Genomic DNA, 14,880 nt, shown 5'->3' with positions numbered 1-14,880 from the left:
TTTTAGATCCACTTTAATGCGTACAGCCGAGACAAAACGAAGATGAAACCTTACATGTAAAAGGTGTGTACGTGACAGAAGGTACTCACCCGATGGCTTTGGCGATATAACCAAACGTGTTGACGGTGGCTCTGCGGATTGCCTTTTTGTGTGCCTTGAGCAACTCTAGCAACTCGAAACAGATCCTCATCCACTCCCTGGCAGACACGTACTCAGCACCCCTAAAAATACACATAAAAGTTAGAAAAGGACACAATCATATCCACAAACCTTGAGGTTGAGGCTTGTCACCACTGACCTGTCAGCGATCCTGCCCACCAGGTCGATGCAGTTCTCCTGGACTTTCTCATGTCTGTTCTTCAGGATGGGAGTCAAACGAGGAAGCAGGTCTTTGATTGGTGGGGTCATCTTGTGCATGCCTAAAAATGAGGTCAGATATCAGCACGGGTCCTTTTCCACACCCTGAGATGGGACTGAGGTGCAGGTAAACTTTGTTACTTAGAACAGAACAAGAGGTGGGAAGATGTTACTGTAGCTGTTGCTACATTTTTATTATCAAACTCTCAAAGGTGCACTGATTGCTATCGAGCTTCAATGACAGTCAAACTCTGTACCAAAGCCTAGTACAGAGCCTAGGGGCTCTACAAATTATTTTTTTATAACTCATCCACCGAGATACAAGAATTAGGAGGGTCGCGGCTGTAACTGCTTGCTAGGCCTTCAGCTCTGTTTCAGTTGTGGTGAGTGTTCTAATACAAATTAGCAGGTATGTGCATCTGTGTGAGACAGCTGTCCACTTTATGAATGCTGCTTGCTAGTGTTAGCTGATAGCTTAGCACTCCACCCTCTTGTAACCATGATCACTTTTGGCTCCAAAAGGAAGACGGAAGCAGTCAAAACTAACAACTGCGAAGTTCAGGAACCAAGATGAAACCAAATGTGAAGACGTTTATTTACATCCTATCAATAAAATACACCTGTGATCGGTGAAGGTTACATACCAATGACGTTCACAATGGCCTTCAGCGCTCCAAGGATGCTGCCCAGCACCTCAGGGTACTCCTCTCCCAGATACTCGTACAGCACGACTCCCAAATGACCCATCAGCTTCTCCTGCAGGGACAGGGACAAGCAGAAGAGGTCAGTGTGTGGACTCTGTTACATATTTGTCTCGGATGCTGTATAGGCTGAATGTACCTCCTGGCACGTCTTCATGACCACGGCCGTGCGGGAGATCAGGTCAGCAGCTTGCTGACGGACCTTGGCCGACTTGTTGTTGAGACGCCACAGTACCGTACCACAGATCTGTGGCAGGTAGGGTTTCACGCGCTTCCCAAGAGCATTCACCACTGTACCGAAACCATTCAGCATGACAGAATCCTGCAGACCAAAGAGCATGGAGTATGAAACAAAACAAGAAACAAAATATTGTGAAAAAACCCCCACTTCTCTATAACTCCCTCTCACCTCTGTCGTCTGCTCCTGAAAGGCATACAGAATACCGTCGATCAGCTGCTCCTCCAGCTTGTGGTCGATGTCAGCTGCGCCCAAGTTGCCCATGATTTTTTCAATGGTCTCCATCACCATCTTCCTGTACTGTTCTGCCTCGTCTTTCAGGTCATCAACGATACGTGAGATGATCTCTGCTGCTCCCACTTTGTTAGCCAACTCCACTGTGGTGTCCACCAGCTGGATAAAGAGATAATAACTTGAGACGAGTGTGCAAAGCTTCAGACAACTCTAAGGACACGGTGTGTTTAACTGCCGACTAGATTATAACCTAAATGTCTATTTGAGTTGTGTGATCAGATCTGTTGGTCTATTTTGTGCACACCATTATTTTCCACTAGTAGAGTCACATGACAGGCAGACGACAGAGTCGATTGAAGCAAATACAGGAAACCCCGAAGAAGAAGCTGTGCCCGGTATCGTAGCTGTGTCCAAATTCAGGAACCGCATCCTCCAGTACCCGCATTTGTAGGCCGATTACGTTACAGCGACACGACGAAGACCGCCCAAATTCGAAGACTCCGACAAATGCGCCCTTCATTTCCCCAGATTTGAAGGACGGGTCGGGTGTATACCTGCTCAGTTTCCAACAATGGCGACAGCTAGTTAGTTTTAATATAACTCTTATTATTCTTTCTGGGCACAAAATAAACGTTTAACATATTTTCAGGCGGGAATGTAGCTGTGTAAACCTCAAATATCTGCTCGGTTTATCAAGACACCGCATATTTTCAAAAGTGCTCTGACGTTTTCGGAGACATCTGTTACCCACCAGCTGGGGGCAAGGCTCACTAGAGCCTGTGAGAACACCGGACTCCCAGCAAATCGTTTTCAAACCCAACGCCGTCTTTCCCTACTCAGGTTAACATGATACATAAGTCACTTAGATCAGCGGTCCCAACCCCCGGGCCTCGGACCGGTACAGATCCGTGAGTCGTTTGGTACCAGGCCGCGAGAGTTGAAGCTCAGGTGTGAAATGTATGGTTTTCAGGGTTTTTAAATCGGTTTTCAGAGTTATTTTGTTATCGTTTGTACCGTTAACTCTGTTTTCCTGGGTCTTTTCACGTGTGTTATGAATAAATCTTTTTTTCGGTACCGGTACTAGTTTTATTTTGTTGTATTTATCCGCGACACCTTAAAGGCCGGTCCGTGAAAATATTGTCGGGCACAAACCGGTCCGTGGCGCAAAAAAGGTCTGAGACCGCTGACTTAGATAACTTAAAAATGTTATTGTTTGGCTTTTTTCAGTATTTTATTTGTTTCTGAGTAAATCGGTTTGGCTGAGATTAAAGTTATAGTTTTTACACAGCTGAATAAACATCAAGCAGACAACTGATTATCAGAAGTGTGAGATGCTCAATATACTCCGGTCCTGTTATATTTTAGATAGCAAGGAGCAGACGGCTGAGTTTATTAAACTCCACCGAAACAATCTGCAAATTTCATTAAAATTTTAATAAACTATCATCTTGTCTTTATTTTTAGTTAGCACATACCTTAAACACTTCTAGCTGTAAGCTAATGATAGTTATATAAGAGCAGATGCATGCTGGTGCAATAAGCTGTACGTTTTACGTCCAATGGACATGATCTGATTAGTCGACTAAACGCAAAAATAATCAGTGACTAGGCGACTATCAAAATGATAGTTTGTGGCAGCCCTAATCTCATACATCAAAAACACAAAAAACCCACAAACGGGCTAAGATCAGCAGTTTTAGGAAAAAGAGCCAACCACACATTTCCTTTTCTAAGCTATTTTGACAATATTAGATTTTCAAATATATTTTAAGCTAAAGAATATGTTTCGCGAACCTGTCTGTAGTTGCGTCTGTCCAGAGCCATCCTGTGCTGCCAGAAATGCTTGAAGAAGGGGGGCAGGATTTCAGTCTTGATGTAGTTGGCCTCGACACCATCTGTGCCACAGCACTGCTTCACTACCTATGAGGCAAGACAGAAGGGAAACTGATGAGTTTCTTGTGACATCCAGAAAGATACCTTAATGTAACCAATGGGTGCAGAAAGACAGCAGAGGGGACATGCTAGCAGCTGCTCTGGCAATCCTGGTGCTCATGTAGCAAACAATGTTCATCACCTATGTGGCTGAAGAGGTGAGAACGAGTTACAGGAAGTTAGTTGACAGTTTGGAGGTGCTTCCTCACAGACAGTCTCCTTACCTTGAGCACAATCTTTTTCATCTCCTCGTCAGGGGACTGAAACTCTCTGATGAGGATCAGCATCACCTCTCTGGTGTAGTAGTTTGCATACTCAGCATCCATCAGTGGGATGAGGTAACCAATAGCTTTGAGGAAAGCAGCCAGACCCTGGTGACCAAAGGGGATAACATAAGACACAATCGCAGACATGTTTCACATATTTTCCCTTTACAATAACTGATAATGTCCGACGCTTCCAGCAGCATATTAATGGTCTCTCATTAGACCTCTGCTGACAGCAGCAGCTCCTTTGAGGAGACTCTATAGCAAGCAAGTATTCACACTGCAGCCACAGGCAGGCTTAGTGCTGGGTGCTGATCTTGCGCTCAATGCTGTGAATGCTTTTTCCAAATTTCCTGCTCACCTTTCCTCTGTGTTGCCTGATGCCTTTCCACAGTGGCTTCAGCACAGAGTCAAAGGACTCGATACCGTATGGTGTGGCAGCTTCAGCCAGGGCAGCTATAGCCAGGGCACTGATGGTCCTCACCTTCTGCTGCTCATCCACAAGCCCTGCAGAGTCGAATAGTCGATGGTCAGAGCTCCAATGCATTTTAACAACAACAGCAAACCACGTATACTCAAAACAAAACACGTCATGTGAATGAAAAATTGGGCAAATTAGCAGTTACGCATTTACTAGTTAGAATAGTTAAAGGTGTACACCTGCATTCTGCTCAAATTCACAAACTGAGAACGTACTCATCCACATAATAAGCCTGTGGATGCCAGTGCTTTGAACTCTGTACTATTTAACGCTACGAACAGTTTAAGTTCACTTACCATGTTCAATAATCTCGACCAAACTGCGAAGGTGAGGCAGAATGGCGCAGCCCATGAGGATGGCGATTTGCTGCACAATCTTGATGCCTGTGTGCCGAGCTTGCCAGGACTTCTTGCTTTTACACACAGCTTTCAGGAAAGGGAGGAGAGAGGGGATCCCGAGGGCGGAGGCTACAACAGCAAAGGCTCGGGCGGTGGTGTTTCTGACATACTCGTCCATGTTGTCAATATCAGGTCGCATCGTGGAGATCATAGTAGCTAAACCAGCAGCCTGAGACACACAGAGGAAAGACACCAAGCTTTCAATCATTTAACCTCACAAACATGTCTCGAGCCAAGTTTAAATGCTGCTACAGATCAGAGATATGCTGAGCAGACATGGTGACAGAACATAAACAGCTAATGATGGCGGATTGTAACCAGCGGGTGCAGGTTGAGAACAGACGAGGCATAAACGTCCCGTCTGCTAGCTCTCATGCTGGTATTAATCTAGCGAACGACTAGCCCTGATCTGACCACGGACTGGCTGAACAGGCGAGAATGGTTCGCACAAACCACAGTCCATATAGTTTATGGGATAAAAAGACAAAAAGAATAAGGTGCTCCATGTTACCTTTGCCAAGTTAGAGATGATCTCTCTGCCTTCCACTCTGGCATAATAGTCTTCATCGATGAGCAGCGGCTCAATAACCACCAGGATCTGCATGCAGAAAAAGGACATTTAGATTGTCAAAGACACTGAGAAACCACTGAACATTTAAACTGAGCTGTCACAGATGATCGTTCACATTGAGCCCACCTTGTGAACATATGGTCGGACCAGGTCATCCAGTTTGTAGAGAATGCGGTCAATGACTTTAACCAAAAGATGGCGCTCCTGATCCTCCAGGGTGGGGGACATGAGCAGGGGCAGGATCTGGTTGAACAGGGGACCTGCTCCGAATTCGCGAGCTTTATCTGTGATCTGACGCAGAGCAGCCTAAGAGGAAAGAGAAGGTCAGCCAGTCAGATAATGGTCAAATTCTGAAGTATATTTGGCAAATCTGTTACTAAACAACACAGGAGAGACTTCATACTCAAAGAAACCTGAAACAAAACCTGTATGAGAACTCTACAAAGATGGTGACAGACTTATAACTTGCAGACAGGAAAAGCTTTTTAAAATCTTATTTTGGGGCAAAATCAGCAAAACCTTTTTAAAAGTCAGATTTGAAGCTGGGGTTTTATTCCGCTGTGAACAGTGATTAAAACTCTAGAGGAACCTGGTACTTGTCATGATAAGATGAGACCGGGTGGTTTCTGTGTGCAGCTCACAGCAGAGCATGAAGGTCTACACTGTGACCTCTGCTGTAAGCAGCAGCAGCTCAGAGAGAACGTTGTGTAGCGAGCAAATATTCACCCTGTAGCCACAAAACCTCGGTGCTGGGTGTTGATCTTGTAACTGGAAACTTTAATGCTGTTCCAAAGCTCAAGTTTGGCCACAAGCAAGAATGATTAATCAAAGTATTAAAACCCAACCTTTCTCATGGGAGGAGTTCCATTTTTAATCTTCAGCAGCAGCTTCATAATCTTCCTTTCTTTCTGCTCCTCGGGGCTCAGAGTGGACTCATCCACCTCCACCTAGCACCAAGACAAAAACCATGAACCTCAGACACAACAAACACCTGGCTCACACCGACTGTGCCATTATTTTATCCCTGCTGATGCTCACCAGCAGTTTGTCAAAGTACTGGATGTCATCAGGTTTGAGGAAAGGGAGATTTCCTGAGGGCTGGTCGTTCATCTGTTTTGTGGTGCGATCCTCTGCCTGCATATGGAAGCCCGTCATGCCTCCAATAGGTGTGGGCGTGGCTGCCAGCTTACGGGCCGGGGTACGGATAGGCACGTAGCCTGCAGGAGGCGGCAACACCTGTGAAGAAAAACACCTGTCAGCACTGCAGTCTAATAAATGACCTTCACTAATGCTTGTTGCTGGAAAATGAAATGCATCAAATAGACGTGGACCTTGTAGCCCTCTGGGAACATGGCATCCAGCTCCTCGTCTGTTAGAGGTCGGTTCCTCTCATCAATTTCTCTCTCCCACCTCCATGCCTGCAGCTGCTCTGGAGTCATGTGTGCTGAAGAAAACAGAAGATTAATTGTTTATAATCAAGTAGAAGAAAGACTAATAATAATAAAAACAAAGAGTAAGGCTGTTTACCTGTAGTTGGGGTTTGCAATTCCATAGCTGGTGTGCCTATGGGAGTTTTTCCTGGGGTAAAAAGTGGTGTTGAGGAGCCCATCTGACTGGCAGGGGTTTCATCCCACCGAGACTTCCTCTTACTGGCTCCTGGAGTCGGAGTTTCGCCCACTGACTCTTCTCCTCTATCTGTTCTTGGGGTCTCAGCCCAGCCGCTCCCATGTCCTGGGGTCTCCCTCTCAGTCTTTGGAGTCTCGTCCCAGCGATTTTTGCGAACGCTTCCTGTGGCTCCCCCGTGACCAGGTGTGGCATGGCCAGGCGTGTCTCTCCCTGGTGTGGCAGCACCGGCAGGCGTGTGGCTAGGAGTCGGGTCCCACATTCGGGAACTGGGAGTGGCCCCTGGGGTTTCACTGCCTTTAGGGCGGCCGGGGGTTTCATCCCATCGGCTGTTTGAAGGTGTGTGTGCAGGGGTATGTCCAGGAGTCTGCAAGGGACCAGAAACATCAGTGAGAAAACTGATATGCAAGACAGATTTATGTTTTATTACTGGGTGATATTCTTTAAGCTTACTTCAGCACTGGCATCAGCTTGGTCCCAGCTGGACATCTTTTTGGGTGTAGCATTGGAGGGGGTTTGGTCAGCTGTCTGGTCCCAGCGACGCTTACGTTTAGGGACAGCTTGGGCAGCAGCAGACCCATTAACAGCTTTCAGGTCCCCTGATTTGGCCTTCTCTGCCAGCTGCTGACGAATCTCTCTCTACATGAACAGATGCACAAATGTCAGGATAAATACAGAGTTCATGGATATGAAAGACTATAAAGATATCTGGTGACTGTGTCTGTTCATTTTATCTAAACAGAGACGGGTCGACAGTTCAGCCAAGGGCATAAAGGCTTAAAGAACTCATTTGAAAATGATGAAATTTCTATGAATCCTGTTACAGCCTCACACCCAAGAGCTCAACTCTACTGAACACCTATGGATCATTTCATACAGATGACAGCAAGTCTCAAAAAGCTTAATTTGATTTGTGCTGCGGTGTTGTTTGCATGTGCACATGTGTGTGGATATGAATGGCACACACTTTGTTAAAATTAATGATGAAATAATTTAATTTAAATTTTTCTCAGCTGAAAATATTTTTTTGTCAATTACTTTATGACTAATAACTTGGCGACATAAGCACCTTCTCCAACAGGGAGTCTCACATTCTGTGGATTAACTTTGGATTCACTGAACTTCAGCTGATAACAGTAGTCCTTGTTCTGCAGCCGTACTGAGTTTGAGGGTAGCAGTAAATGAAGTCCTCCATCTGTTGCAGGTTGCAGTTATAGCCCCTTTTCCATTAGTTCCTACTCGGATCGACTCGTCACAGTTTGCCACAGTTTTCAATTAAACCTTAGTGCCTGTACCATTTTTTAGTACCTGCTTGGCAGGGTGTCCAAGTGATCGGAGCGGGTACTAAAATGTGGCGCCGTCACACTGCAGTGGCATCACTCGATGAGTCATGAGTGTCTCCTGCCATTTTTGAAATCCAGGAACGAGGGAATCGGCTGCACAGAAACAACACCGCGGTCCCTGATGATGAGTCTGATGGAAAGCCACAGACCGAGCAGCAGGTATGCCGTCGTCTTGACGTTCACTTTTGTTGTGGTGTTCATTTCGCATACAAATAACATCATGGGACGTACAGCCACGTTGCTATAACAACCCCACACACATTATGCGGTACTCGATTATACTGAAAAACGAGTCGAGCCGATCAGATCAGAGTAGGTATTAATGGAAGAAGCGCTTCAAGAGAAGAAAAGGGACCACTGCAAGTGCAGTTTACAACAGTGGAGATGAGTCTTCACTATACCAGATCATCTTTGTGGCAGTGATCTGATATTTCTACAGACACTGTGTTGGTTTGCCAACCATATAAACACATCAAGCAGGAAAGAAGGATTTACAAGGAGTGTTTATTTTTCCAGGTTCAGTTTTGGTTTGCGGTTTCTCATTTAGGTTTAAATTAGACTTAAAGGACTGTCATCTGACCGTTTCTGATATCTGATGATAATAATAATGTGTAGATAAACAGCATCTTACCTCCTCTTTGGACAGGTTCTGCTCCAACATGACGTCCACATACGACCTAACCTGCAGCTTGGGATCCGGTGTTTTGCCCCCTGCGCGAAAGAGCATGAACAAGAACATAGGATACTCATCAGCGTACGCTCCACAACCCCGAGTTATTCCAAACACAGCAAGCACAAACACAGCCAGCTAGCCCTGACTCTTGTTACCAACAGTTTAACTTATGTTCCTGCTCTGATAAACAGCTGACTGACAGTCCTAATAAATTACATACAAATGTACATTTGGCTTTCTTACATACAGTCATAGCATTCTAATGAAAAACAAGAAGATACATAGAAAGAAGAGCTGAGGTTGTGGTGTTTTCTTTAAGTGGATTAAGAAGTATAGCCATCACTGATGCAGGGGTCCTGGGCTGTGCTCTTCAGAATACGTACACTTTCAGTGCCAAGGGTCCATCTGCAGTCAGACTTCAACCGGCAGAAAAGAAGCCTAGAAAATTTCTCTTTACCATTAGTAACACTTTGGAAAAGGGTTTGAACTCACACACAACAGTATACCATTGTGATGCATTGATTTAAGGCAAAAAAAAATAAAGCATCTTCTTGGGGTATTAGCACAATCTAGAAAAAAATCCCATGATATTTTGGTCCAGTTTCCCAGGTATTTACAGTAGCAGATAAATATGAAGTCAAGACTTTGAGGCTATGCCTAAGAAGGACATTAGCACAATAAAATCAAATGTGAGTGTTTGCATTCAAAACTAGAAAAAAAATATTGATAATACCAGAGTCACATGGACTCATTATTTAAACATCATACATCAAGATCTTGACTTCCTTTTTGGGACAGAGATAAATTTATGTAATCAAATATTTGGGCAGTCTGCTTCCATTACGGGAATATTTTATGTCAACTTGTTGGAATCCGATAAGCCAAATTCAAAAGAGGCTGCTGGGAGAACTGAGGTTTGTTGTAGCTGGGTTGCATCTGATTCCCCTCACAGCCTCCCACCAAAACAAGCAGCCAATGGACCCTGACCAAACTGACAAGTGCACCGTTCTCAGTGTTCCCCATAACCTACACAGGATGAGTTGCTGCACCCTTAACAGAGTGCAGTACAGGACTGGCAAAGCAGTACTGCTGTAGGAGAGAAATTAAGGACAGTTAGTATGGGCCTGTGGTATTTTGGTACACAATTTTCTTGATAACATATTTCTATTTTACAGAGAGAGTTGTAAAATAAAACTCTACTGAAACAACAACTTTGTACAAAGAGCCCTCTCTACATGCAGGTTGAATATACCTAGACCAAACCTGAGACATTCAGGCCATTTAAGCTCACAGTGTCAGGGGAAGTGAAGATGCAATAAATATGGAAAGAGGTAAGATAGCTGGCTCACAGCTACAGTTTCTGGTTTTCAGTCCGAGCACTAGTCGTCATGATAAGCTACACAGGCTCAGCCTAAAAGATGAGAAAAATGTGTAGGAAAGCTGGCCACATTGGAAAGAATAACTTGTCATTAGGGCTGTACCCGAATATTCCACTATTTGGAAATGTATGAACTGTGTGTGTATTCAGTTTACCAACATGGATTTATAAGAATGTGACAATAATCTACACTGCAACAATGATCATCTCACCTCACTGTTATAAATAAGCAACTGCCACAACATGCAGAAAGTCAATGGACAGTACTGCTCTATGGCAAAGCACCTTGCTGTCCTGTGGTAGCTGCACCCACGGAGCCTAAACTTCTGACTTAATTACAATGACCCTTTTACATACTACCACAATCCCAGCACAGCCATTATCCTTACATGCGTGTGGTGATTTTGTCTGACTTTGCCACAGTAATAAAAATACTGGCAGCTTCCAGTGCTACCTCTCATCCACCTAGTAGATGCACCTTTGGTATAAATGTACAAATCCCATGTTTGCATTCTCAGGTTATTGCAATCAGAAACTTCGTGGTTCCCACGCTGCCCGCCCGCCCACCCTGTAGGGTGACAACAATACCCCATGAGTCTTTTGCAGCAGAAGGGTACAATAAGCCGATTCTCCATGCTTCCTTCCTCAAGACAATCACTGGATGTTTATTATGTGGGGAGAACTGTACCATCTCAGCTCATCTACCCGACATCCCTCTCACTCACAGCAGTGATGATCTTGCTTAGCTTACTTAACCATTTCAAATTCATACCATTTAACATTTTTAGCCTCCTGGCGTCCACATATGTGGACATCACATTTTGGGTTGTCTAGACCAAAATACTAAATTTTGCTCTACAAGGGCCTGATATCCACTTACGAGGACATTATACTGCCACTGTTCTATCAAAATTTAAAGCCAATGTGCTCATATATGGATCTAATTTTTTTCAGAAACAAAAATCAGGTAAAAATAAATAAATAAATAAAAAATCCATGTAATTCTTTGTTTTTACATTCGTCAGGTCCCAATCAGCCCAAACAGCAAAGAGAAATTAAAAATGCATGCCATGGAAGAGTTTGTGTCTTAGGAGGATGAATATGAACGTTCTTGCTGTACTACGCTTCACTCAAATTTCTGACCGATTATGTTTAACACTCATAAAATCTGAAAAACACAAAGTTTGATCAACTCTGAATTGCTGTAGCTCAAAAATATGATATTCGGGACAGCCCTACTTGTTAGGCAGCGCTTTACGCTGAGGCCCAAGACAATTTGCAGTTTGACAAGTCTCTCAAGTTTCTCTGTTAACTCTTAAAGAAAATAAAATTATGCTTCTGGTTCAACTACCACCAGAGCATATTAATGATATTCCCCTTATATATTTTATATTCACCTATAAAGCTGTGCCCAGTGTGGTAAAGGACAGGACGTGGGCAGCTAAATGAGCTAACCTTCATCCTCAACTTCTGTGACAAGCGGACACTGCACTTTCCCATCATAAATCACATTGGGTTGTTAACCCTTCGACCCACACACAACCCATCTGCAACCCATGTTTGTTAGGCAATAAACACCTAACCACCTCTCCCCCTGAAAAGCATGGTAACCCTATAATACCTTTAATGCATGCACCAAATTAAAATCCCAACAACACTGTCCCAAACTGCAATTATGGAAATGAATTGTGAGCCCACACTGACATTTGTTGGAAACAGTTGGAAATTTATAGTGGGAGAAAAACAGCGACACAAAATGTACATGAGGAAAGGATTGACCACAGGGAAGGCATTGAGTCTGGGAGGCAAGCTATTGCATTGTGGTCGAAGGGTTGAACAGTAAAAACTATTGGTGCAAAAAACAGAAAAAAAGAAAAAGAAAAAAGGGGGAGGAGGCAAGGAACTTGGGAAGATGTAAAAAGGTCACAAAAGAACAAAATTTACCATCTGCAAAGGGGTCGAGACGCTCAGGAGAGATGATCATCTGTCTGCGCCGAGCCTTGTATTCATCCTCCCGCTCTGCAATCTTCTGTGGACGATGCTCTGCAAACGGGTCGTACTGCAAAGATTAAGCACAAAACATGCGATGATTAGTAAAATAGGATTTTGTACAAGCCTGTTTTTTCATTTAAAAAATTAGATCCCGTTTTAACTGGAATTTAGCCCAAACAGTGAATGAACATACCTGTTCATCTGACTGTGGAATGGCATTAAGTATTGCCACTGGCGCGTGGTACCCTGGCTTCTTTTGTCCCAACAAGCTTGTTGACGTATCATCTTCATCGTCCTGAGGTAAGAAAGAGAATAAATGAGTCTATTCAAATTTTGCCAAACTGGCAAGGTTCTCCTCAAATCCCCAAAGCAAGCAGAGGGGAGCAGTCAAGCTCCTTACAAAACTGACAAAGGACAACCTGTGGCTCACAAAACAGCATTCTTGGAAGAAGCTACTTTGTTTGATTTGGAAAAGGAAAAAAAAAACAAAAAAACAAATACTTGCCTCCTCTTGCTCATTGGCAGCAATGGAAGTAACGTATCCTGCAAAGCGACTGTCGCTGCCTTCATAGATCTCTGGGTCAAAAACGCCAGTGGAGATCAGGCCCACTCCCTGCTCTCCATCCTCCAGCAGGGAGGCCTTCATCCCCTGGATCTCCAGGATCTGGGCCTCGATATCTGTAGGGGCACAAGGAAACGTGGTGAAAAACTACCTGTATAGGTAAGCATGGATGACTGACATACACCCCGATATCAGCAGTGGTGAATGGAATCTATAAATATTATATTTACTGAAATTTATCTGAGGCATGACTTCAGTTTGTGCTGGATAAGGATGTAAAACCAGTGTGATAGAGCGTACTGTAAAATTTGATAACATGCCCATATATATTTTTTTTTAATTTAGTTCATCCCTTGGCACAGGGAAACAAAGGAATGCTTCATAAAAGGAAAAAAGAAAAAAAAGCCTTTAGCTCTTCATCGTGGAATTTTTGTACATTTAATTAGAAGGATCTCCAGTGTTTCTTAGCAAAGAGAAAAAACAGATGGGGTATTGTACTTGCAAACGATGCTCTCAAAGAGATTTAGTCGTTAAAAAATGCTTTAACCCCACACAGAGAATTGGACTGATTGGCAAAGACTAGCAAACGGGCCTTTATTTGCACTTTCACACCTTAAATCAAGCTCAAATACTTCCTTACACTCTGCCTGTTAATATCACCGTATATGACTGTAGTTTTTGATGTAACCATGATCTGTTCCAAGACATTGGAACAGTCCCGCACTACAATTAAGTTTGGCTCACTCTGTTTATTTACTTTACTGTGAGGTTGCTTTAATCTTATGCATTTATTTTATTCTATTTTGCAGTACAGGGCTTTATGAATGCACGCCTGTGAACAGCGCTTTAAAAATAAACGTTACTGACATAATTTCTGCTTTCACAAACAAAAACTGGGTCATGTAACTCTCAGTCAAGTCATGTCCAAAAAGTGCATTAGAATATTTTACAGAAAAGGGTTAACTATTACCAATACTTGCTACAGAACACCGACTTTGAAGCTAATATCAGGGTCTGCTGCCGAACACCAATTGCTGTAGGCATGGTAAACGCTTGTTAGAGGTTGCTAATGCTAACTCGGTTAGCCACGAGAATCACTGAGACGTTAAAGAATTGCCATCCCTTGGATTACACAGTAACAACAACAAGTAATACTAGCTTAAAGGCGTATCTGACCAAGACAAAAAGCCCAAATGGCGCCTACTATTGCATGCAACTGTGCAATAAGCTGAGAAAAATAGTCCACTCCAGCTAACAAGAAAGCTAAGCACTAACCACCAGCGCCATTATCTAAAGCTCCGCGTTGCGTCGTATAAGGCCTGGTGCTTATCGCCTTTTTCGCAAATAAACAGGAGCATTACCGTCAACAGAAATACCAGAAAATTCACCGCAATATTTACTGACACCATAAAGTAAAATACATGGTAAAACAGAACATATTTATGGAGGTTTTAGCAGTAATTTACCTTCGTGCGTTTTGGCGATCTTCGCCATTTTGGTGGCGGTTGTTCGAGACTGAAAGCGGATGTGACTTAATTCAGAGTTCCGTGTCTTTCCAGCTGTTCTCAGACCAGTTTCCAATCGCTCAGTAGTTATATTGCTAGTAGTAGCATAAGTATTAGACGTAGTATATTGACATACTTATAAAAGTTGTAGATACATTGAAGCAATTAGTATGTAACTTTCCGTCCATGTTTGATGTGTAATGTCCACTAGCCTAATTTTTTTTAAAACCCCATTAAAAAGTCTTAATTGACGCAGCCCTCCAATTGTCCTTCCTCATTTTATTCAGATTTCCCAGGTGTTTTTTAAGACTGCTAGAAGCAGCACTCTGATCCTTTAAGGACAGACGTTTATCAACTGAAATGGAGAATGTCTGCTGACAGAAATCACCTGAGTAATATCTCCTTGCACAGCTCCTTCTTTGTCTCCTGGAGTAGCCTACATTAAATAATTGGTCTACTTTGTAAAAACGTATACCAAAAAGCCTGTAATTTCACTGTGTATGCCACAGAAGTGAAAGGGATAATAAGACAGGTTTGGTTGATTAGAAGACTTGTTTTTCACAGGGGCTATTCTGGCATGCAGCAGTAGGTAAACATAAGACTTTTCTAACACCTGGTTCAGAATT

At 43.4% G+C, this 14,880-nt stretch overlaps 1 protein-coding gene across 5 annotated transcripts in view; it reads right to left on the bottom strand.

Annotated features, from left to right (window-relative positions):
• The window catches only part of sf3b1 (splicing factor 3b, subunit 1), a 16,484-nt gene extending 2,159 nt beyond the window's left edge, over positions 1-14,325 (bottom strand). Inside the window, exons 1-21 of one of the 5 annotated variants that reach the window (XM_082508326.1) lie at positions 14,216-14,325; positions 12,693-12,865; positions 12,381-12,482; positions 12,140-12,254; positions 8,776-8,855; positions 7,255-7,440; positions 6,706-7,168; positions 6,510-6,622; positions 6,217-6,414; positions 6,024-6,125; positions 5,305-5,484; positions 5,119-5,205; positions 4,506-4,776; positions 4,090-4,235; positions 3,687-3,833; positions 3,325-3,450; positions 1,468-1,689; positions 1,198-1,380; positions 1,002-1,113; positions 299-419; positions 90-221 (exon numbers count right to left, since the gene is read on the bottom strand). In XM_082508326.1, coding sequence (XP_082364452.1) covers positions 90-221; positions 299-419; positions 1,002-1,113; positions 1,198-1,380; positions 1,468-1,689; positions 3,325-3,450; positions 3,687-3,833; positions 4,090-4,235; positions 4,506-4,776; positions 5,119-5,205; positions 5,305-5,484; positions 6,024-6,125; positions 6,217-6,414; positions 6,510-6,622; positions 6,706-7,168; positions 7,255-7,440; positions 8,776-8,855; positions 12,140-12,254; positions 12,381-12,482; positions 12,693-12,865; positions 14,216-14,243 — 3,287 coding nt within the window. In that variant the 5' untranslated portion in view covers positions 14,244-14,325. Of the gene's footprint in view, positions 1-89; positions 222-298; positions 420-1,001; positions 1,114-1,197; positions 1,381-1,467; positions 1,690-3,324; positions 3,451-3,686; positions 3,834-4,089; positions 4,236-4,505; positions 4,777-5,118; positions 5,206-5,304; positions 5,485-6,023; positions 6,126-6,216; positions 6,415-6,509; positions 6,623-6,705; positions 7,169-7,254; positions 7,441-8,775; positions 12,047-12,139; positions 12,255-12,380; positions 12,483-12,692; positions 12,866-14,215 lie in introns of those variants that run through there. The other 4 variants (XM_082508327.1, XR_014271827.1, XR_014271828.1 and 1 more) reach the window with 4 other exon arrangements.
• Between the last annotated feature and the right edge of the window lie 555 nt (positions 14,326-14,880).

This window comes from Aulonocara stuartgranti (genome assembly GCF_965226115.1).
Source record: "Aulonocara stuartgranti genome assembly, chromosome: 16".
NCBI classification, from domain to species: domain Eukaryota; kingdom Metazoa; phylum Chordata; class Actinopteri; order Cichliformes; family Cichlidae; genus Aulonocara; species Aulonocara stuartgranti.
This window is presented reverse-complemented; position numbering and strand designations above follow the sequence as displayed.